The sequence below is a fragment of the Oryzias melastigma genome, linkage group LG5, assembly GCF_002922805.2.
Source record: "Oryzias melastigma strain HK-1 linkage group LG5, ASM292280v2, whole genome shotgun sequence".
NCBI lineage: Eukaryota > Metazoa > Chordata > Actinopteri > Beloniformes > Adrianichthyidae > Oryzias > Oryzias melastigma.
The window spans coordinates 24,070,497-24,093,026 of NC_050516.1; the positions used below are offsets into that span (position 1 = coordinate 24,070,497).

General features: G+C 39.0%; 1 protein-coding gene across 3 annotated transcripts in view; it reads right to left on the minus strand.

Annotated features, from left to right (window-relative positions):
- Window positions 1-19,772, minus strand: part of vps13d (vacuolar protein sorting 13 homolog D) — a 93,347-nt gene extending 73,575 nt beyond the window's left edge. For 2 of the 3 annotated variants that reach the window (XM_024270030.2, XM_024270029.2), the window contains exons 1-6: window positions 18,626-19,772; window positions 12,717-12,899; window positions 7,895-7,972; window positions 5,107-5,297; window positions 4,400-4,480; window positions 1,489-1,605 (exon numbers count right to left, since the gene is read on the minus strand). In XM_024270030.2, coding sequence (XP_024125798.1) covers window positions 1,489-1,605; window positions 4,400-4,480; window positions 5,107-5,297; window positions 7,895-7,972; window positions 12,717-12,813 — 564 coding nt within the window. In that variant the 5' untranslated portion in view covers window positions 12,814-12,899; window positions 18,626-19,772. The remainder of the gene's footprint in view (window positions 1-1,488; window positions 1,606-4,399; window positions 4,481-5,106; window positions 5,298-7,894; window positions 7,973-12,716; window positions 12,900-18,625) is intronic. The other variant, XM_024270031.2, reaches the window with a different exon arrangement.
- Window positions 19,773-22,530: the final 2,758 nt, after the last annotated feature.

Below are 22,530 nucleotides of genomic sequence, written 5' to 3' on the forward strand. Positions count from 1 at the left end.
GTAAACTTAGCTCTGGACTTTTAGGTGAGCTCCTTCACTTCTGGGACTCGTAGTTTTAAATCGTTCCATAACTCTGCTGCAGATCCATACCGACACACAGCCTCTCTGTCTGCGGTGAATGTTTCATAATCCGCTCTTCGAACCGAATGACGTGATCCCGGCGCGGAATATGAATGAAGCCTCGGACGAGCGGTTCATTTCCAGTGTAAACTCATTATCCGCGCCGTCCTCACGGCGTTTGGTTAGAAGAGCGCAGATTATGAAACGTTCACTATGTAGACAGAAGCGCCGTAGACACGGATCTGCTGCAGATCTTCTGCTTCATCTCCAAACAGCGCAGTAATGACAGCCGCGGCGGAGCTAGCTGTGTTAGCGCCGATGTTAGCTTAGCTAGACGAAGCTCTCTGTTCAGCGTGATCAAACTCAGACACAACAAGCTTCATCTTCAGGTGACAAAGATGTGTGACGAAGACAAAGGCAGACACGGCATTAGAACGCGCGAACTGTAGTCTTAAGATCAAAACAAGGAAAAAAACAAACAGAAAAACGACGCTTCGACGACCAAATTATTCGTCGACTATTTTAATAGTCAATTAGTCGTCGATAAGTCGAATAACCGTGGCAGCCCTAAAAAGCAGTAACACCCACTGCTTCTCTGTGCTGACTTGGTTATTTCAAATCAGTCGGCACAATTCAATGCAATAACTAAGTTCTTCATTAGAGATTTTTAAGAAGGTTTAACTATCATTTACGTAAAGGTTAAAGTATAACTTCGATCATCTTCTGATTTGTTATCAAAGTTTTCCCAGTGGTTTTTAAATCATGATTATGGTGTTTTAAGGCAAAAAAAAACTGTTGTTTTCTCTGACATAGTTTCAGCTGTGCGACAGGACTTCATCAGGAAGCTAACTTTGAGTTGATCGTTGGCGTGTAAAAGTTTGTGTTAATTTCCCAACATGCCTTTGTTTACACTCTCTCCTGCTAGCTTAAAACCCCAACCTAACATTAGCGGTGAAACAAAACATGGAAACAGTATTGGAGCTATCCAGTCGTACACTTCTGATCCAGATTCAGACGAGGAAAAAAGACGTTCATGGATCTATCTGTCTGTAAGTGGATGATCAGAATGGAGTGGAGCAAGGAGACTGTGGTTTTAATGCAACAACTATAAGCTTTTTGAAAAAGAAATACTCAGAAACACAGTTCTCACTCAATGTCAAAACGGGAACAGTTGATACAATTAATGGTTTATAGTGAGAAAAACTTTGCAAAATAAGTAGCTCCAGTCAATCCGAGTCTGATATCCCTCTAAACTCCATCCTGACACTTGCAGATTCACGTAATGATAGTAAATCCTTCAAAATCCTTTTACTAGAATGGCTTGTTTTTTCAAAGTCCAAAAATTACTCAATGTTAGCTTTAGTTACTAATAGAAGATCTGTCCTCCAACATTTGTAGATGTTACAACAAGAGGAGCTTCATGCTCACCATCTCCTTGGTGGGGTTCTGAGCAGAAACGTTGTTGATGCAAACCCCAAAAGAGAAAGGCTTCTCCAGGTTGGAAGAGTCGTCCTCAAATCTGAGATGCACATCTTGGATCTTCAACTACAGAGATTAAACAGAAGAATAACAAAATGAAATATTTATTTTCACAAACAAACGTGTTTGTTGATTAACTTGCTTTTCATTTTGGGTTATTGGCATTTACAGTTAATTTCCTGTTGTAACTTCCTGCAAGCTCTGTCTGTTTTCGGCGGTACACCTCTCAGGAGTAGCATATAGTTGCACATGTAAAATGTAGTCTTTATTAACTCTGGTCTGTTTTATCTGATGCCGCTCATTAGTTCTGCAGAAAGCTGAATTCCAAAAGTTGATAGACCAGGAGTCGGCAACCCTAAATGTATAGAGAGCCATAAAGGACCAAAAAACATATTAGCCTACTCTCAAAATGGCTAAGTAGGCTACAAATATGTAATGAGAACGATTACACGTGTATTTTCCTGCTGCAGATCCTGAAGAAAATCCCCTGGAATACTCTGCTGTACCACATGTGATGCTTTACGTTTCACTTCCATTACAATATGAGGTACAGAGCTCCCTTCTTTAATGTTGGAGCTACGTTCTGAAAATACAATAGAAGTGTTCATTGATGTTTTAAGGCAGCTGAACCTCTCACTACTGTATGAAAGTTTAAACCTTTGTAGAAGTCCAGGACTATAGAATGAAAACAAAGATCTGATCGTAGATTTATGTAGGAAAGTTGAAGGTATTCTATACAGAAGAGTCAACGGGGAGGAGGTTGATTGACAAGGTCAACAGCCAATCAGGACGCAGAACAGAGTGGCGTAGTAAGAAAAAAAAACATACAAAAGTGCACAGAAGAACATTTGCAAAGTTGAACCCAGTTTAATTTGGAATTTCAGTGTTTTTCTGTGCATTCTCCTCTTTAGTTTTCAGAGCAAGTGTCCGACGCAGCAGCATCCTCTTTTCCCCTCTTCCCTCAGAATCAGACTCACTCTATACAAGCACAGCAATCCACTGTCATCTTCACGCAGGACTAGAAGCTCTCTCCTTTGTGAGGCGGTGCTGGATTTGGACTTGATGTGTTCATGTTTGAGGATATCTGCTCGAGCATCTATGTTGATCCTATTATGGAGAATACTCCAAACACACCTCTGACTGTCAGGAAGGGCATTTCATGGTTCAAACCCGTTTCTCTGGTGTTGGAAAGGCCTTTATTTGGCTCTAATTGTGGCTTTGGGATCCCTGGTCCATGAAACACTCGTGTGTTTGTTTGCTGACTGGCACAGCGCTGCGCTCTCTGTGGATGCAGGCTATGACGCAGATTTCATTTACAGGAATGTTTCCATGTAATATTTATTACACACTTTTCTGAAGTATTGGAAACTGTTTGTCCTGAAGCTATATTCAAAGAAAAGATAGGCTATATATTTCAATCTTTTTCCATTTTCATACATTTTTGAACAGACTTCAGAGACTCCAGCATCTGGTTACCTGCAGTTAGTCCGGGTAACCGACCCCTGTGTTAAACGCAGTGGAAATGTGATGGTGGGCTGAAGTAACCGGCTGGAAAACTTCATTCTTTTAGCAATTCATTCAGTTTCTGAACCTTCTGAATACCTTTTAAGGTTACAGAGTTGCTGGAGCCTATCCCAGCTACTTTCAGGCAAAGGCAGGGTGCACCCTGGACAGTCCATCACAGGGACACACACAGACAAACAACCTGAAGGTCCATTTAGTTACCAATCAAACATGAAGCATGACTTTGGACTGTAAGAGGAAACCAGAGCACCTGAAAAAACCCAACATGCAAACTCCACACAGAAAGCTCACAGAATGGGATTTGAACCACTGTGAGACGAGACTGCTAACCTCTCTACCACCATCTCTCTAGTCCATAAATGTAATTCTGTTGTTTTCTGGTAAAATCCTGGTCTAAAAACTCCAGCCAAACTTACAACCTTTGGTAGTGCTGCACTTGTCTGACATACATAACCACTACATGTCACTACATCTGCTGCTAGTGAGACGGAGCAAAACCTCTGGTTACTCAGAGAAGGAGGGCTATGAATGCAACGTGTATGAGTATGTGCGGGAATGCTTCAAGTCTCAGCATTTTAAGATCTTCTTCCACGGTTTCCTGAGGATTAAGATAAAGAGGCTCCAGGAATAATATTGCTGTATTATTAGAGCTGCCGCTGTGAGCCCCCATCATAAACCAGTCAACCAAAGTATGCTGCCTCACAGTGTTCCCATCAAAACCTAATCAAAGGCGGACCGAGAACATCCAGTCCACAACGCTCTGTGGTTGTTAGGAATATTACCAAACTCTGGGTTTGGAGTAATCTTTTCCACACCCACAGTCCGTTGTAGTTTTTCATCTTTTAGCATTCCATTCCAGGTGCAGCGTGGTAAAGGTAGCTACAGTTCAGGTGAGTGCCAGCCAGGTAGACAGTAGTGTGGTTAAGCAAAAGGAGCATAGGGGCTCTCTGTAAGGTAGCCAACACAACTGGAACACAGTCTCCTCCATGCAGTGTCTCCTGTACAGAATGTGTTCAGTTGCTCAAATCTACATAAATCTTGGATCAAGATCAGATCTTTGTTTTCATTCTATAATCCTGGACTTATTGTTCTATGAAGGTTTGAACTTTGAGAGTTTAAACAAGCTCTAGAGTTGTTATTGATGATGATAAAATGTGTAGTCGTGAGTGACATTTTAATGGTTTCATCTCAAGTTTTTCTCCTTTCATTTTACTTTTGTCTTGACACAAAGTCGATCAAAACATGATGTTAAAAGTAGTTAATGTACTAACTTGTGGAAACGACTTTCTTGTCGAATTCAGTGAAATGTACTCCACTCAAATGTCGCCTTTCTTACCTCAATGTTTTCCACAATCCTGGTGACGAGAGACGCTGTGACCGAGTACCAGTAGGATTCTCCTCTCTGTTCACATTCACACTGAAAGAAACATCAAACCATTACGACCAACATGCAGATTTACACCAGTAACACTGTAGCTATGTTTTGGAAAGAATCTGGTGATACGATACATAGTTATGATATTTATCCAAATGTATCAAACACTTTCACTGAGACAATATTTTTCAAATGTTTGGCTATGACTGAAAAAAACTTTGTAATGCAGACATACAGATGGAAACCTTTTTCTCAGATTAACAGATAAATACGTTAATTTATTTATCTTTGATGCTTCATCTTTTATCAAAAGTGCAGCATTCACAGCCAAGACGAGCACAAACCCTCAACAGCATAGATGAGCAAATCAGTGGATGAAAAGGAAATTTACATCAAAGGAAAAAAATGATAATCATTCTATCTGTAAATGAAAGAGGAATTTTATGAAGAGAGTCATAATCAACCATTAATATGTTCTAGTAAGAAAGAACCCTAAACCTGATGACAAATACAAGCATAAAACCAAGAACCACAGCTAAACTAAAGCAGATTCTGAAGTTACTCCCTCAGACCAGGGCAGGTGCAGCTGATGTTATACTACTCAGCTTCAAAGCCAGAACAAAACAGATAGAAAATTCTGCTGAAGATCAGGGAAACCCTCTACCTACTTTAAACTTGTCCTCCAGGGCCTTCAGGAGGCGTTTCTTGCGTTCGTTTTCATCCTCTCGTTCCTTTTCTTCATCATACTCTTGTGGCGGGGTGGGGCCGATGATGAGGTTGAGCTGGGACATGGAGATGACCCACGGGTCGCTGTGAGGCCGGTAGAACGGAATCTGAAGGGTTATCTTACCGATGAAGCCTGCAACGACAGCCAGATGAGCGCTGTGCCTCCCACCTCAGTGAAATTCACTTACAGCTTTGGACATTAATGATCAAAGAGGGCAGGTGCATGTTGGTCAATCATCATGTTTTGGATTCTTGCATAGATGAGGGGGGCTTTTTCCAGCAGCTCTGTAATGTTATAAAGAGACTACAAATACATTTCCATTCAAAGTGGATTTGTGCCTGTTAATATTTTTCTTAGATAGTTTTGTGAATGTACTATGAATTTATATTCTTGTATTTATCTGCCACGACTTAAATCCCGATCCAAGAAAATACAGCCTGACTTTATCAATCGCCCTAATGTTAGCCAAAACGAATCCTAACAGAGGTGATTAGCAGAGGGTGTGTCGGGGTGGGGGGGCTTCAGCGGCGTGCGCGGTTTTGAAGTGAAACAAGCCATTTTTCTCTCCCTGCATTGGGGAGAATGTTCCTCTTTGCAAGCAGCCACTTTCACACCTGCACTTTGCGAGAGACGGCGGGCTGACATTGGTCCTAAATGGAAGCTCAAGGGAGCAGAGATCTGGGAAAACAATATCTCTATTTTCCCAAAAACAAATGATCCAGAATAACAAATATGAATTAATTAAATCGATTTATCATCCAGCTCTAGTGCCAGTGTTTGACAGTGGAGCACCATGAGCGTGTAAATGTGTGGGACAGTGACTGTAAAAGAGCTTAGACCTTTAAAGACGGTGGTAAAGCGCTGCACAAGTAGAGATGGGCGATATGACGATAAAAAACCGTCTTACGATCTCATAAGCTGACGATCTGTCATTTTTGAGAGATCGTTTTATCACGATCGTCTACGAAAAGATGCAAGAGCGAGAAGGCAAAAGCTTATTGAGACCTGTGACTTTAAATCCGAGCTGCTGCTGCTGCTCCTCCTCCTCCTCCTCCTCCTCCTCCTCCTCCTCCTCCTCCGCGGTGTGTTTCTCCTGTTTGGAAGTCATGTGACATACGACGTGACAGAGTCGCGTGCGCCGTCATTATGGATCGAGTCTTCTCGAGTAATGAATGACGGAGGTCCGAAAAAGTAACAAAAGGAGACGCAGTGTCTTGCAATCGACTTCAAAAACCTTGACAACAAAATAATCCGATGGAGAGGAATCATCACAGGACAGGAATCGCATTTTAATAGAGAGAAATCAGGCTGGGATCCGTGAACAATGTGCTAAAGTGGGTGCTAGCAACTCATGAGAGACATGCTAGTTTGGTTCTTCGATGTATGTTTTTAAACATAGCGGATGTTAATCGCACATATTCACGTTTAACTTGCACAAAAACTGATGGTAATTCATGTTGGAAACACGTAAAATGTGCGGTCAAGATGCTGCATTGTTTTGCTAGCTCGTAGCTACTTTAAGAGCCTAAATCTTATTGTCGTTGCATTTTTTTTGTAAGAAGTGTAAGTGAGTTTGCACATAATTTTCTTAATCCGTGGCGTCACTGTTGAGGTACTTTCTTGGTCGTACGGACCGAATAAAGCCCAGCTAGAATATACAGCGCTAATGCTAACGCTAGCTTTCTGCTCAGTGAGATAAACACAGCAGAGAGCAGATGTTAGTGCAGGAGCTGTGGATGTAAACTTTTTAAAACTGCCACAACATTTACTGCTATTATCTCTGTGTTTGAATCTTAACAGTTTCAGATGTATTTGATGTTATCATCCAAGTTTAAAAATGTTTTTTGTATCAGTTAAAGATGCTAGCTGGAGCCTTTTTCTCAAAGTACAATGAAATCGTCTATTTGAAGGTAAATTCTGAAGCAATTGAGATTTATTTACCATGTATATAATCCAAAAATAATAAAAGTTTCGGTTTCATTTGGAAATGTGATAAAGGGTGTTTTTATTATTATTATTTAGCACTTTGAGCTGTTTTTAATAGGGAAAGGACTTTACTAAACTTTATCAGTCATTCATGCTATAAACTTCATCAATCTCCCTCATTTCTGGTCTTGGGTGACAATCATTTACAAGCTTTGTTTTATGGATTTTAGCACAGAGGCAAAATAAAAACTCACTGATATTTAGAAGCTGTTCATTTGACAGCAATGCATTACCTGTAGCAGTAGAAGGCACAATTTTTGCACTATTTACAGATTAATCTTAATATATAATAACTATTTAATTCGAATAAATATAAATATTGGTTCAAAAATGTGTTTAATTATTTCAACTAAAATCATAATAATTCAATTTTTGTCAATTTGAATTTATTTAAAAAAAATCGTGATAAAATCAAAATCGTGAAATAAAATTAAAAAATCGTGATTTTATTCTTTTGCCATATCGCCCAGCCCTATGTACAAGTATACGTCATTTACTGATTCTTCACTAAACAACAGGAAGTTACAACACAAACTGTTTGGAACACTCAATGGAAACACCTAAAAATATGAACCTATCTGCTTAGTGCAACAGGAAGCAAATTTCACAAACTAGTATTTTGTCTTTAGGCTTTAAAAAAAAGTATACTAAAGTGGCAAAGAAACAACAAATATCCCGTTGACTGTAAAAGTTCAGAAAAACTTTGGAAGAACTTTCCTCCACCTTCGTGTTTCTTTTCTCACCTGTTTTCACTTCATAAGGCAGGTCAAACTCCCGCAGAGCATCTTTCCTCAGGGGGAGGTTTTCCAGCTCCACCGCACCTGAAAACACAAACAAGCACACACTTTGTCTAAAGATCTCTGCAAAATACTTGGTATTTAGCTGTATGCTATCTTCCAATGTATGACCAGTTATCTACAGGTCATGTTAGTTAAATTACAATTTATTCATTTTATGATTTATAGGTTTGGGCTACAAGGTGGTGCAGTGGTTAGCGCTCTTGCCACACAGCAAGAAGGCCCCGGTTCAAATCCCGGCTGGGGGATCTGAAACAGAAACACCAACTGGGACCTTTCTGTGTGGAGTTTGCATGTTCTCCCCGTGCATGTGAGGGTTTTCACCGGGTACTCCGGCTTCCTCCCACCGTCCAAAAACATGCTTCATAGGTTCATTGGTGACTCTAAGGTTTGAATGTGAGAGTGAATGTGTGATTGAGGCCCTGAGACAGACTGGCGACCTGTCCAGGTAAACCCCGCCTTCACCTATCAGCAGCCGGGTTAGGCTCCGGCACCCTCGCCACCCCGAAAGGGACAAAGCGGTCAGGAAAATGAATGAATGAAAGATTTATAGGCTGTGCCATGAAATCTAAACCAAAAAAATGGAAATTTGACTTTGGCTGTAAGAACTAGAAAAGCTTCATTACCTGTGATAATGCAAGTGTGAATGCAATTTGCTGAAAGTATTCGCATAAGTGCTAAAGCTGTTTGTTGAAAATGGTGATGCAACTTTCTTTAATTGCTGCAAGGATTTACTGAAAATGCAAAAGCCATTTGCAAAATCTTAAATTTGCTAAGACTGGAAATTTTGTTAAAGAACTATGAAAGAGCCCTGAAGTTGACCTAAATTACTAAAAATATGTAGTACAATTGCTTAAAAATCCCTAATACATGTCAATTTTGCACAAATATTTAGTGTGTTGAATAAAAGAGATAAACTCCAAATTAGCTCAAAATACCTTAGTAGATGTCAAATTAGTCCAAAAAGATAGTTTAAAAACTATATAAACTCTAAAATAGCCTTAAATTCTTCAGTAAACTAAATAATTAAAAAATGTTAGCCTGTTGCTAAAATAGAAGCTAAACTCTAAATTGGCCTAAAAAATCCCCAGTAAATAAAAAATTACCCAAAAGATTAAGATGTATTGTTGCTAAAATATTAGCTAAACTAGATGTATATCAAGCGGCGCTACGAGACGAAACACAAAACTTCTGACACAAATTACCCGACAGAATGAGTGACGTGGTCACGGAAAACATACGAACTGAACGTACAGTGCGAGCGTGCAACACACAGACGGTAACAGCACAACAACGGGCTCACGAGTGCTCACTACGAGTGGAATGGATGTTGGGCAAGCACTAAAAAGTCACTCCAAAATGATTTAAGGGTGTATGGAGGCAATGACAGAAACAATATTAGAAATTAAAAGAGGGACAGCAGCTTCAAGAAAAGGTTCCACAGATTCCCTTGTCGTCAACAAGAACTGAGCTGCTTTCCAGAGATGTGCAGGGCTATGGAGCAAATCTGGTGCCAATATTATATGAAACCCAAATAAAACAAATATTATATATGAATAAAAATGTATGTTTGGCAAAATAAAATAAATGTCAAAATGTTTTCCATTCTAAAATGAATTTCATTTCAGCTTCAAATGTTCAATTTTTTTAAGGTTTCAAAACTACAAATTTCAATTCCATTTTTTTAGATTCAACTCTATTTTTTTTGTTTGTTTTCGAATACGAAAATTTCAGTTTCAAAACTTTTTGCCCTTTTGTGGCGGGGCTAACACGAAGGACCAAACCAAATGGATGAGAGTGGTAACTTCAGTCCTGGTGCATTCACTGACTCTGCTAGAACAGAGTTTTGGACACCCGTTTTGTACGGATAAAACTCTGATCTTTACATCCGTCTTGGGATAACTTTAGAATATGATAGAACAGACAATACAGATATTTTCTGATCGTATTTATCACAGCTCTAGGAGTCAGTGAAGACACTGGGACTGAAGTTATTCCTCTCATTGAGTTTTGATTGGCCCTTTGTGTTAGCCACAACAAGGCCAAAAGTTTTGAAACAGAATTTTTTATATTCAAAGAAGAAAAAAAAAAAGAGCTTAAACTGGAAAAAATAAGTTTGGCAATTCAAATTCTGAGTTTGAAACCTAAAAAAGAGAACATTTGAAGTTGAAAATAATTACGTTTATTTTAGAACAGTAAAAAAAAAAATTCAGACATTTTAAATTTTTTGGCCAAACACCAATATTTTTTCAATTTCTTTTATTTGGGTTTGAAATAATATTGGCCCCAATTTAGCTCCATACAGTTCCAGCTCAAAACCACCATTCAAAGTACCATCTGTAAGTCTGTTTTATAGTTTACATTTATGTTTATAATGTTTTTTGCACTTATGAAAGTTATTACTTTGTTTAAGATGTAGCATTATTTGCAACCTACTTTTAAGGGTTGTAAAACAGAAAGTTAACATTTGCACAAGAAAGGGATTAACTATGAATGATTTTTGAGGTACATTCATGTTACCTGTTGCACTTTAAGTGACAGACAGTAGAATGTTAAAGTTTGTGAAAGAGCACACATGTTGCACTTTAAGGAAGCAAGTTTATGTAGAATATCTTTTTTTACTTTACAATGCATGTACATGTATGAATTTTTGTACAAAAAGGAATGAGATAAATACTTGTTGAGACAATAAGCTAGAAGAGTTCTTTGCAAATTTAACAACACGTTGTAATTAAATAAAAGAACAGAAAATTGAAATATTGACTGAATGTTTTTGCATGTTCGGACCCCGGTCTACCAAGCTGACAGAGTTACTGGACCTCTCGCCAAATTAGTTGGAGACCCCTGCTCTAAAGGATGAAAATATTTAAAGGTTTGTTGCTAATCTACTTAAAATTTGAAGACTTCGGGGCATATTTTGCTCAATATTTCAAAAACACAAAGTTTATAAAATATCTCAAGGATTAAAGATCTGATGTCTAAGCAGGACCTGGAGAAACTAGTGCATGCTTTCATCTTTAGTCGACTTGATTACTGTAACAGTGTTTTTACAGGACTACCAAAAAAATCCATCAGGAAACTGCAGCTTATTCAGAACTCTGCTGCTCGGGTTCTCACAAGGACCAAGAAAGTAGACCACATCAGTCCAGTTCTGAGGTCTTTACACTGGTTACCTGTCTGTCAGAGGATAGACTTTAAAGTTCTGTTACTGGTTTATAAAGCTTTGAATGGTTTAGCACCAAAATACATGACTGACCTCCTGACCCAGTATGTACCAGCCAGACCTCTCCGGTCATCTGGATCCGGTCTTTTATCAGTTCCTAGAGTCAGAACTAAACATGGAGAAGCTGCATTCAGCTTCTATGCACCACAGATCTGGAACAGACTTCCAGAAAACCTTAGATCTGCTGAAACACTCAGTGTATTTAAATCCAGGTTAAAGACTCACCTGTTCTCAGTTTGATTAATATGTATTCAAAAGTTTACGTCCACTGTTTATCTATGCTTGTTTTAAATTAAAATCTTTTTACTTTCTTTTAATTTATTTTAATGATCACATTTTTACTATTTCTTTTGATTGTTTCTTTAAATGTTTTATGTAAAGCACTTTGAATTGTCTGTACATGAAATGCGCAAATATCCAAATAAACTTGCCTTGCCTATGAATACAAAAGTACAAGCAGTAATGTTCTGAACGAGTTGAACATTTTCATAACAAGATTCCTGAAATCGATGAAACTCTTGAGTTTTTACGTGGCGAAAAACATACAGAAAGTAGCAGGAGAATCACTATAGTGTGAATGATTTGCAAGCAATCACATTACTGTTGATGTCACTTTAAAAGTGAGGTTACGACAGGGGTCTCAAACTCAATTTACCTTGGGGGGACTGAGGACAGAGTCTGGGTGAAGCTGGGCCGTATGGGGCTCCATTTGTGGCTAAAACGTGTTTTTGTGTCCACTGTCAATATCTTTGGTCCATTGTCTATGTCGGGGTGTCCAAAGTCAGTCCTCGAGGGCCGGTGTCCTACATGTTTTCCAACCAACCTCCCACTGAGACTCATAATGGCTAAACACACCTGATCCAGGTAATCAGCAGCAGATAAGACAGGATTACTGGAAAACCAGCAGGAGGCCGGCCCTCGAGGCCTGACTTTGGACACCTCTGGTCTATGTGTACTGAACAAGTTTATTGAACATGTGTTCATGTCTATGTACTACTAAGCAATATCTTCTGCTTGTCCTGTGAAACAACAGCAGCTGATGACGCTAGCAACTGTTGCCACGGACTTTTCTAACAACCAGATCCAACCAAAATAGCAAATGCCAAGTTTTAAGCACAAAGATGAAACATCACAAAGCAAAAGCTATTATCAAAGAAGCCTGGACATGCAGAAGACATTGTTTAGCAGACATTGAACTTTTATATTAAGGTAGGGTCGCTAAATAATGACTTGGGGGCTGAAAATGGTCCTCAAGCCAACAGTTTGAGACCCCTGCTTTAAGACATTCATGGAACCTAAACGAGCTCAAAAGCCAATAGGTCACTGAACACCCAACTACACATAGCTGCTGTGCTTTTTTTAAATCAGAGAAAAGACAAATTAATAACACTGGATGTTTCTTCATAATTACATGTTAAACAAAAGAAAATGTTTTCTGTACAACATTTTTGTTTAATTATCTATCCCCATAAAGGCCGTAATAATCATTTCCGACGGTTAAAGTTTAACAAAGACATCTTAAGCGATTCTTTACACACTGCTCACCTTTGAGAAGGGCAATGGACAGTTGGTCCGTATTTAAGTTGCTGACATATTTGCCGAGGTACGTGTTCAGCACCCAGGCCACCAGTCCCTCCAGCATCCTGCAGGTGTGGGGGCTTCACTGTCAGTGGAGGTACACAGCACAACCCTCGTGGTTGCTGGCCTCACAGGGGAGGCTTTGAATGCCTACAACAGGAAAACATTTTTAATCTTTTCAGATTACATCTTAAACAGAAACACCAGCAAACTAAAAACTGATCAGAGCTCTAAAAAGGTGAGGAGGCTGTAGTGTAGAATCAGGGTTGTTTGTTACTCTTTGAGTGAGTTAACATAAACCCCTTTTGTAGTAGAAGCTGAACTTTACTGAGTTTTAGCCGCTTGGACAGGATTTGGGGGAGGGGGGGCATCCACACAATGGGCTACAAGTCTTAAGCATATCTATAAAAAGTTACAGTATCTGTAGATTTCCTGCCACACATCACTCCAACCGGCACTGACCTTGACCTAAAGACAAACGTCAACGTAAAACGCATGAAGTTTCAGTAAATCAGCGGCATGTGTGAAAGTGACTGCAGATGAATTGAAGTAGAGACCATGAAGAACACAACAGTATTGATGCTAGAGACGTGAAGCAAAGGAAAGATCCTCCAGGAAAAAGAATGAACTAGTTAGGAGAAAAGCGAGCCTTAAAAGGCATTTAGAACGGAAATGTAATTTTATTTATGGACCCGTTTTCAAAACAACCTTCAATCTGCCAAAAACATAGTAATTACAGAATAACAGACATAATATCATAATAAAAATGAAGAAATAAAAGAAACTATGGAATAAAAAAATTAAAAAAGTAAGACATCACTAAATGCAGATAAAAGTAATGGGGTTTGAAAGCCAGAGACAATATGTAAAACTTGGAGGAGCTGTAAACTCTGATGAGGAGGGGTAGACCCTTCTATGAGTTCAGTGATGCTCTCTCACATCTGGATTTGAGTTAGTTTGAGGATCCTTCAGTAGAAACTAAGTGGAAAATCTTCAACTTCCTCCTGTAGCTGCAGAAGCTCAGAAAAATGTGCTGGAAGAAGATCATTCAAGGTTCTAAAATAATCAAGAGCATCTTAAACTGGATCCTAGAATTGAGTCCAGGGATTATCAGGTGCAGACACTAATCTTATCTAATTTATTCTAATCTCTCATATGATTTGAGGTTTGTGACCTGACTTCAAGTCTCTGCTGCAAACAATGGAGACATGACAGCTCCAGACCTTCATAAAGAAATAATAAGAGGGTTCATCAACTTTTGTTAAGTCGAGCTGAGAGGTTTAAATCATCTACTACAGGGGTCTCAAACTCGTGGCCCGCGGGCCATCTGCGGCCCGCAAGGTTGATATGAATGACAGTTGTTGTGTGCAGAGCTGAACGAACCAATCACGGTGAGGTATATGACTCTGGAGGCGGGACATCGGCGGGCTGTCCAGTGCCTCACTCCCTCATTCTTTTATTGCTCCAATCAGCTGAACGGAGGAGGAGCCATGTAGCACCAAGCGCGATACGCGTGATAAATTTGCGTGCCCCGCTCGGGGAATTTGCTGCTCGCGGCTTGTCAAAAAAAGGTGTTTCTGAGCTACCAGCTCTGTCTGTGGATGTCTCTCTTAGAATCAATGGGAGACACATATGATGTGGAGGGACGTTTTTTGACGTGCTGACTGTCCCTATTAAATCAGAGCTCCACAAGCTCCGATCCTCAAACCTGAAGCCCGCCCTCTTCACCGTTCGGCGATCCGCTGCTCCCGCCTGTCAAACATGTGATCCTGAGCTTGGCTCGCACCTGCGTGGGCGTGTCTCTGAATTTTAAGGTTCACACACCGACTGTGTCAGTGCGCATTCCAGTCCATGTAATCGCGATTAGAAGTCCGATATTCTGCTAGGCGCGTTTGAATAGACCCCCATGGAAAGCGGCCCCCGAGTGCACGCTGAAGCAGCTGGCGCGAGCGAGCACCCCACATCTCCAATGAATGGAAGACACAGGTCAGATTTTTTTATTGTGAGGAGTTCTACAAAAATCTACATAAAATGAAATCCTTCAAAGATTTTCTCGGTACCGGGGATTCTCTCTGTATCATGTATCTGTTGTATGGACATTATTATTAGTTTATTAATTTATTACTAATTTATTTATTTATTTTGTATTAATCTTTTAATGTATTTATTTATTTTATTAGTTAGTCCTTTTTATTTTGAACAACACATACATACTTGGTAAAAAAAAAAACAAGAAAACAACAACAGAAAATTCTATATACATTATAAATAAATACATTACACCTCAATTATGTAGTTCGAAATGGAGTAGTAAGAAGTTGAAAAAACTTTTTTAATCCTACCCCCTAGCAATATATCTTAAGTTTAATCTTAAATATAAACTATTTCAGAAACGGACATAACTACCCTTACTTTTTATATATATATATATAAAAACACACACAAAGATCTATACACAACATTGTAATGATTGTAATAATGTAGATTGTAATGTGGCACATAGTCAGGTTGCTCCTGTGATGAAGGCAACATTTCAGTTATGTAAAAAAAACTTGCAACTCATTGCCCTGTGAATCCACTGTACGAAATATGGACAAGCAAAGACTCCTTGTTGCTCAAAAGCAACTTTGTGATATTCAAGACAAAATGAACACTAGTTTACAAACAGATGAGACCCCCAAATACGGAGAAAAATATTGTGCGTATGTCTTGGATGATGAGGAGAAAACCTCATATCTGCTGGGTATGCGACATATGTCCGACAAGTCAGCATTGACAACTCTGGAGACCTTTCAAGAAATACTTGAAGATTTAAATTATTCCTGCACATTGGCGGAAAAAAGTGAAAAATCTGAGGCTCCAGGTCACAAGCTTTTATGCAACATTGCTTCAACAATGTCTGATCGGGCAGCCACGGAAGTCAAGTTTAACACATTGCTTGAAGAATACAGGAAGGAATTTTTGCCCCTCTACAAGGGGGATGCATTTAATGACCTAACAGAGGAGGAAAAGGCAAGTGCATCAAAACTGCATAACTTTTTTTGTGGTCTACATCTCCTTGTTGGGATGGCTGATACAGCATCTGCCGCATTGTTGGCTCATGAGCAGCTGCACTTCTCTTCAGAGGAAGATTTAGATGATGAAAATGAAAAAAATCATGGGGAAAGTGGAACAATCAGATTAGTTCGAACTGTGTGCAAGGTCCTATCTAAGGGGGGGGATGAGAAATCGGGTGTTCACAGACACTGGAAAACGCATTTAGAACGAATACAACTTTCCCAACACCTCCCACTCATCTTAAACTTCAAAGGCAATAGATTCAATATATTTTTTTTCTTGGTGGGAATGTGTTTTTTTTGATTCAGCACATTGTTGAGTGCTTGGAGACAATAAAAGATCCAAACAGGCTTGTTAAACAAGTTCTGAAATATTCTGAAAACGAATACTACCTCGCTGGTTGCAAGGCTCTTGGTCTTTTGCGAAAACTGATCACCACTCCACTGTGGCGTCTCACAGAAGGAGATGGACACATTCTCGATTTGAACACCCACTACAAAAACTTGGTGGATTTCCTTGATGAGTGCTCTGAGAATGCAGAATCGCTCTTCTCCTTCATGCAGGGTGCGAGTCCCTTTCCTGACCACTTCATTGAAAAAGATGAAGTTTTTCACCATCTGATGAGGAAAAGTGATTTTGATGAACTTTGTGGACAAATACTCCAACCAGTTCTGCTTGCCCTAAAAACTTATCTAGAGAGGTCTGTCAAGGAACATCTTCCAGGTGGGAAATTTTGGGATTCTGGTGAGAATTTGAGAAGTGTCACAAAAGCAGCTCCAAAAAGCAACAAAAATCCAGAAAGAATATTCGGTGTCTTAGACTACCTCGTTCACCACAGGCCAAATGCATCTGCCATCACAAATGAAGCATATCTGATGTACTCCTTCAACAAAACATCAAAGTGGGTGTCTATGTTACCTCCTGCAAAGCTTGAACAACTAGTGGGTGATGTGAGAAAAAGAAGAAAGGAGATGGAGGCCAAATTCAAAGAAAGGGAGGCCAGCATCATAAAGCATCATACAGAAAAGCAACAAAAGGCAGTAGAGGCTTTGGCCGAAAGCAGGAGAAAAAAATTTGAAAAGAAGAAAAATTTGACGGAAATAATTATTGATGCAGGTCTATGGCAATCAGAGAAAGATCTTGATAGCAAAATGCAGCAGTGTGATAGTGATGCTGAGAGATTCCGAGCCCTTGTAAATCAGCTTCGTTTCCGACAGGAAGTGCTACAGCAGGACCCCAGAGGGAGGAAGGATGTGTTCATTGTTTCCAGAAAAGACAGTACAGGGAAAGCTAAAGCTAAGCCATGGACTGAACTGAAAGATAATCTGTTGTTTCTCATCCAATCTGCTGTGGCTGCAGGTTCTTCCAAGACAGTCTCCAAGTGTGCCCAAGAAAAAAAGACCATCCCATTCTTGCCGGGAAAAAGAGTACGCCACTTATTTGCAGATGGTGAAATCTACATAGGAAAAGTTATTTCCCAGGTCCCTGGATTTCCCTCCTGGTTTAATGTTATTTATGATGGAGATGATGCTGTGTACAGCTACAGATTGATAGATGACTACAAGGATGGAAGTCTGGAGATCATTATTGAAGGCTAATGTTCGATAACTGAGTATTGTGGATGTTTCCCAGATTGGTGATTAAGCTAAAAATAAAAGTGTTATGAACTGGAAATGTGTGTGTTTAAATTTCTTAAATTCCCTTAGTTGAGGAAAAAAAATTGTTGTTGATTTCATCAATTGTAGTGCTTGATGAATTTACCTAATTATATTAATAAAACAATTAATTAAAACATAGAAATTAGGTAAAGCACCTGAATAATTTCCTATGAAAATCTAATTACCGGTACATTTTGAGCAAAGATAAGGAAGATGTAGTTTAAAAAAAATAATACAAATTTTTGCTCATTTGAAATCCGTGCTTGTAATTACTAAGGAACAATGTTGCCAGATTGGCCAGTTCTCCGCCCAATTGGGTGGTTATGATCTTGAAATTGCAGGTAAACTTTTCTTTCGGCAAGTAACTTAAGACTGGTTTGATGTCATTTAGGTGTATTTTAGTTACTTTAATCATAAAAATCTCAACTGTCTTTTATTTTTAAAAATCTTTTATTTTGAAAAATTACCGGATTCTCTCGGTTATAGTTCTGTCACTTGGATGCTAAATCAGTCAAACGGCGAGTTTTACCCTAACAGTAGGAAAAAACAAGTTTCCATGCTCCAGACTGGGTCTGGCGGTTTTCAGATGACTTTGGGCTGGAAATCTACGTAATCTGGCAACACGGTTACCAAGTTTTCCTATTATTTTCTATCCGCAAAATAAAGACGATCACAAGAGGTAAAATATTAATAATTTGCTTAATTCTTAGTCTTTTGAGCTAATTTTTGTTTTATTTTATTCAGAATTAAAATATCTATCATTTGTGATCACCAAATTTTGTCTCAGGCTCATGAAAAATTTTGGCTTGTGGTCCCTAATATCTGAGAACATTGGAAGTTTTTTAATAATTACTTTGAGAAATTGACTAAAAGGTTAATGATTTAGAAAACCAAAATTGACACCGTCTTGTTAGTCTGCAGACTGAACTTCTTATGGAGAACTTGTTCTGAGTTTGAATAGTTCAGCCGCACACATATTTACCCAACAGCGCTCGTGCGTCACCATCACGCGACCCAAACCTCTGTGTTACCAGAGCAGTTAAGTTGCTGTCCAGACTTTCTATTTTCAATGTGTTCTGTCAGAAACACCAGAACCAACACACCAAAGGGTTTGACACCAACACACAAAAACCGGGTTCGCTGATGGAGGATCGGGCTCACCGTCTCATGGGCCTTGCTCCGGTCCAAGTCCGGTTAGCAACACTAACGATGGTGGACTCCGACTGAGCGAAGCGCTGCAGACAGAAGAACGGGGACAGCGACAACTCGGCTCCGCCTGTCCGCTGCTCATCAGTTACTACTGCAGACCCAACGCGAGCTCAGCGGAGAAAAAGGTCAGGACAACGAACCATCAGCACGGCGACGTTCTGCTGACAGGACGGCCAAGGTTGGATCCCCCAAGTCCGCCTGTTAGCCAAATTTAGCATACGAGATCAAGATAAGCCGGCCCGTGCGCGCGGAGACACCGACAAGTTGCTGCTGGTTCGGATAGACAGGCGAGAGGTTCGGAAATATTTCATAAGCAGCGGTCCTTCTTCCCCCTTCATGTATGACAGTCTTTTCGACGACACCAAACTCACAGCGTAACAGTTTAGTGAGTTTAGTACTCACTTCCTATCACGTGACAAAAACAAATATGTCTTCCTGTGTACCATGAGGAGTACTGAGACCCCTACAGAATGGAGGAGGAATTACACCCTCAGTTTTCGCTGAGTCACGTGCACGCTCGCTGGAGCCGAGAAGCCTCACCCAGCTACTCAGTTGGCGGGAACAGATATAGATTTTAACGGTTCACAAATAAAATAAAATAAAAAATTAAAATAAAACAAAACAAACACACACAACAAAAGAACACGTTTTTAGCTGTAATCAATTGTTAGTGATTGTACAATCTAGGCTTAAGTTTCAGACTGAATCAGAGGGGACAAACAAATCAAAAATGAAATAAATAATGTATGTATCCTTTCCTGTCAGGCTTCTGTGATGTTTCCTGCCTTTTCCTCTGTCTTATCACCATCATGTCTCTTTTTTTTATTTCTTTGTGCAGAGGTTGGGTGCTTGTGGTCTGTCTTTTCTGTCTTCTGACTTCCAGATTTTTAGTTTTAAATGGAGCTCATTTAAAACTCAGCGAAACACCTGCTGTGTACAGTATTTGGCTCACGATGCCAATGCATCACGATATGGCAAATATTCCAAAACCATTATATTACCTTGGTAATCTATGATTTATAACTATTTTTAAAACAAAAATGTATTTTAATTTTCTTCAAAAACTTTGTTTGAACAATTTAAAACACAATACATTAATTTAATGCCCTTTCAAACATAAGAATAAAATTAACAATTAATACAATAACACGTATTTTAAGGGAAAAACAATAACAAAGCTCCGAAGAGCTAAAATGCAGAGTATTTCAAATGGTCTTCTCACTTCAAAGAACAAAGACTGTGTAAATAAAAATTCAGAATGCTGCATTTTAATTCCTTTTACACTTTATAGAAGATAATTTATTATTATTATTGAGGCATAATATTAATGTTAATCATTATTTATTGTTCATTAATTTACAGTGCCAGTATCCATATTCATTTCACCTCCTTTCATTCAAATTTCCTCCACTTTTCTTTGATAATCTACACTTTATTCACGTGCTCCTTTAAACCAAAGATGATTTACATGAATTTGACGCGAATTCCGTTGATGTGAACGGACAATTGATTTAAATTATGCCAGCATGAGGTGTATGCACGGGGGGTGGGGGTTGGAGTGGTCCGCGGTACACACGTGTCCCGAACCGTGGCTTCTGATCCGTATGGACCATGGATTATCCGTGATCCGTTACACCCCGAGTTTAAACTGAGGAAAAGAAAACTCTGCATTATAAATAGCAAGTCCCTGGAAAAACTCACTATTTATAATATCGCTCAAATAAAAATGAATCGGGGAAACTGCAGACAATCGACTCGTGTCCTCCAAATCGTCTCCCGACATAAATAACGTTCCCTCTGGATTAATCCAGCCTTCTCGTCTACATGATCCTCTATGAATGGACATGTCATTTTGATTTCTGCGTGGTGGAAGCATGCAGTATCTAATGTGAATGTTCTCAAAATGTTAATGAGGAACTCATATTTGAACATCCTTCACTTTAAAAAGGGGCGGAGACCGCAGTGATTTCTGAACCAAGCAACAGAATCCCTTGAGAGACCTATGTGATGGAGTCGGGTAAGAAGCACAGAGTGGTCAACAGAATCAAAGGCTTAAGCTAAATCGACAAACACAGCTGTACAATACTCTCTCTTATCAGTGGCACAAATTATGTCATTCAGCGCTTTCAGAGTTGCTGAGATACGGCTGTGTCCACTTCGGAAACCGGGCTCCATGGGGATCTGAGTACTGTGAGTTTTAAGATGATTAATTAGTTGTTTGTTGACCAGTTTTTTCAGAACCTTGGATAAACAGGGTAAGATGGAGATAGGTCTATAACAATTTAAATCTGAAGCATCACCTCCTTCAAAGAGAGGGGTGATAACAGCTGATTTCCACTCAGGAAAATGTTTACGAGGAAAGGTTAAATTGGAGATGCAATTATGTGCTTACCCAGCTTTAAGAAAAATGGGTCCAAAGTATCCGATCCGGCAGATTTATGAGTATCTAAATTAAATAATTCCCCAAGTACCTCACTTTCTTGAAAGAATTGTAGAGAGAAATTGAGGTGTTCAGAGGTAGATGGGTCATTGTTTATAGTTGAGTTCAAAACACTGGAGGGCGCGGCAGAAGAAAAGGGATTGGCAGATTGTTCATCGTCTGTGGTACCTCCTGTATATTCTACCTTTGAGCAGACTCTGGGGCCACAGACCTTACCCGCATTGTGGGGCCTGTTTGGACTTGTTGACCTGTTTTATGCAATTGATTCTTGCAAAACATAAATGCATTTTTACATTTAATAAGCTAATTCATTAAGTGACAGTTTAATCTTTAACTTCTTTTATTACATTTACAAATAAGGAAGTAATCTATTGCACCTTAAACCCATTTAGAAGTCAGTTTTGCCTTTTACCATTCAATAAACGTTTTTATTCTGTTATTTTCAACTTAAAATCTACCTAATGATTAACACTGTTATTTAAACTTTTACAGAAAATCCTATTGTTCCTTAACCTAAACTGTGACTCTGAGAGTTTTGCACAAGAATTTCAATGTGTCTCAATGTGAGTTGATGCGTATATGGCAAATAAAAAACATTGAATCCTTGAAATTAGGTATAGCTATGATGTTTTGGTAAATATAAGTGTGAACTGCTTTTTTACTGGTTATTTTTTGTACCAAGAATAAACTTGCAGTCTCCCAGTTGTCTCATCACCAGTTATCACTGGCGTTCCCTTCCTTTTAACAGCTCAATTACTCAAACAATTAAACTTTACCAATGAAGGCAAATCAGGAAGTCTTGTCCTAACATGGAGCGTAGATATGCAGGTAACGCTCCAACAGTTTCACCATGTCTTCTTTTTGTTTTTCATTTTGTGTTTGTGTGTGTGTTTAACCTGATCATTCCAATGTTGCTTTTGGAATTTTGTGCTGAAGATCTTTTGTAACTCTAGGCTTTAAAAAAAAATTATACCACCATGTTGCAAAGCCTGATATGGAATGACAGTATCTCAGATGGAAATGACTTCACTGTGAGTACATCTATAAAATACTCACTGTGTGCTCCCATGCCTGTCTGTGATGTGGCTTTGAGCATGACCTACTTTTTATGCATGACTGGGCGGAGCAAAAACATTCTGTGCATTGGATTTTTAGTCACCATTTTTGCATAAAGGAATCTATGACTTTGTGAAATTGCAGGAGGATTTAAACAGTAAGTAATATGTTATTAATTAAAAATTAAAGCAGGGTCACTTGTAAAATAGGTTTCAAATGAAATAGTTTACATAGCTAAAAATATTTGATCAGTATACTTATATTGTAATATAACATTTTTTTTAAATTAATTAATTAAAAAAAACTTCAGGGCTGTTTTTTCTAATAAAAAACAGAACTTTAGGAGAATGAATACTTTTTG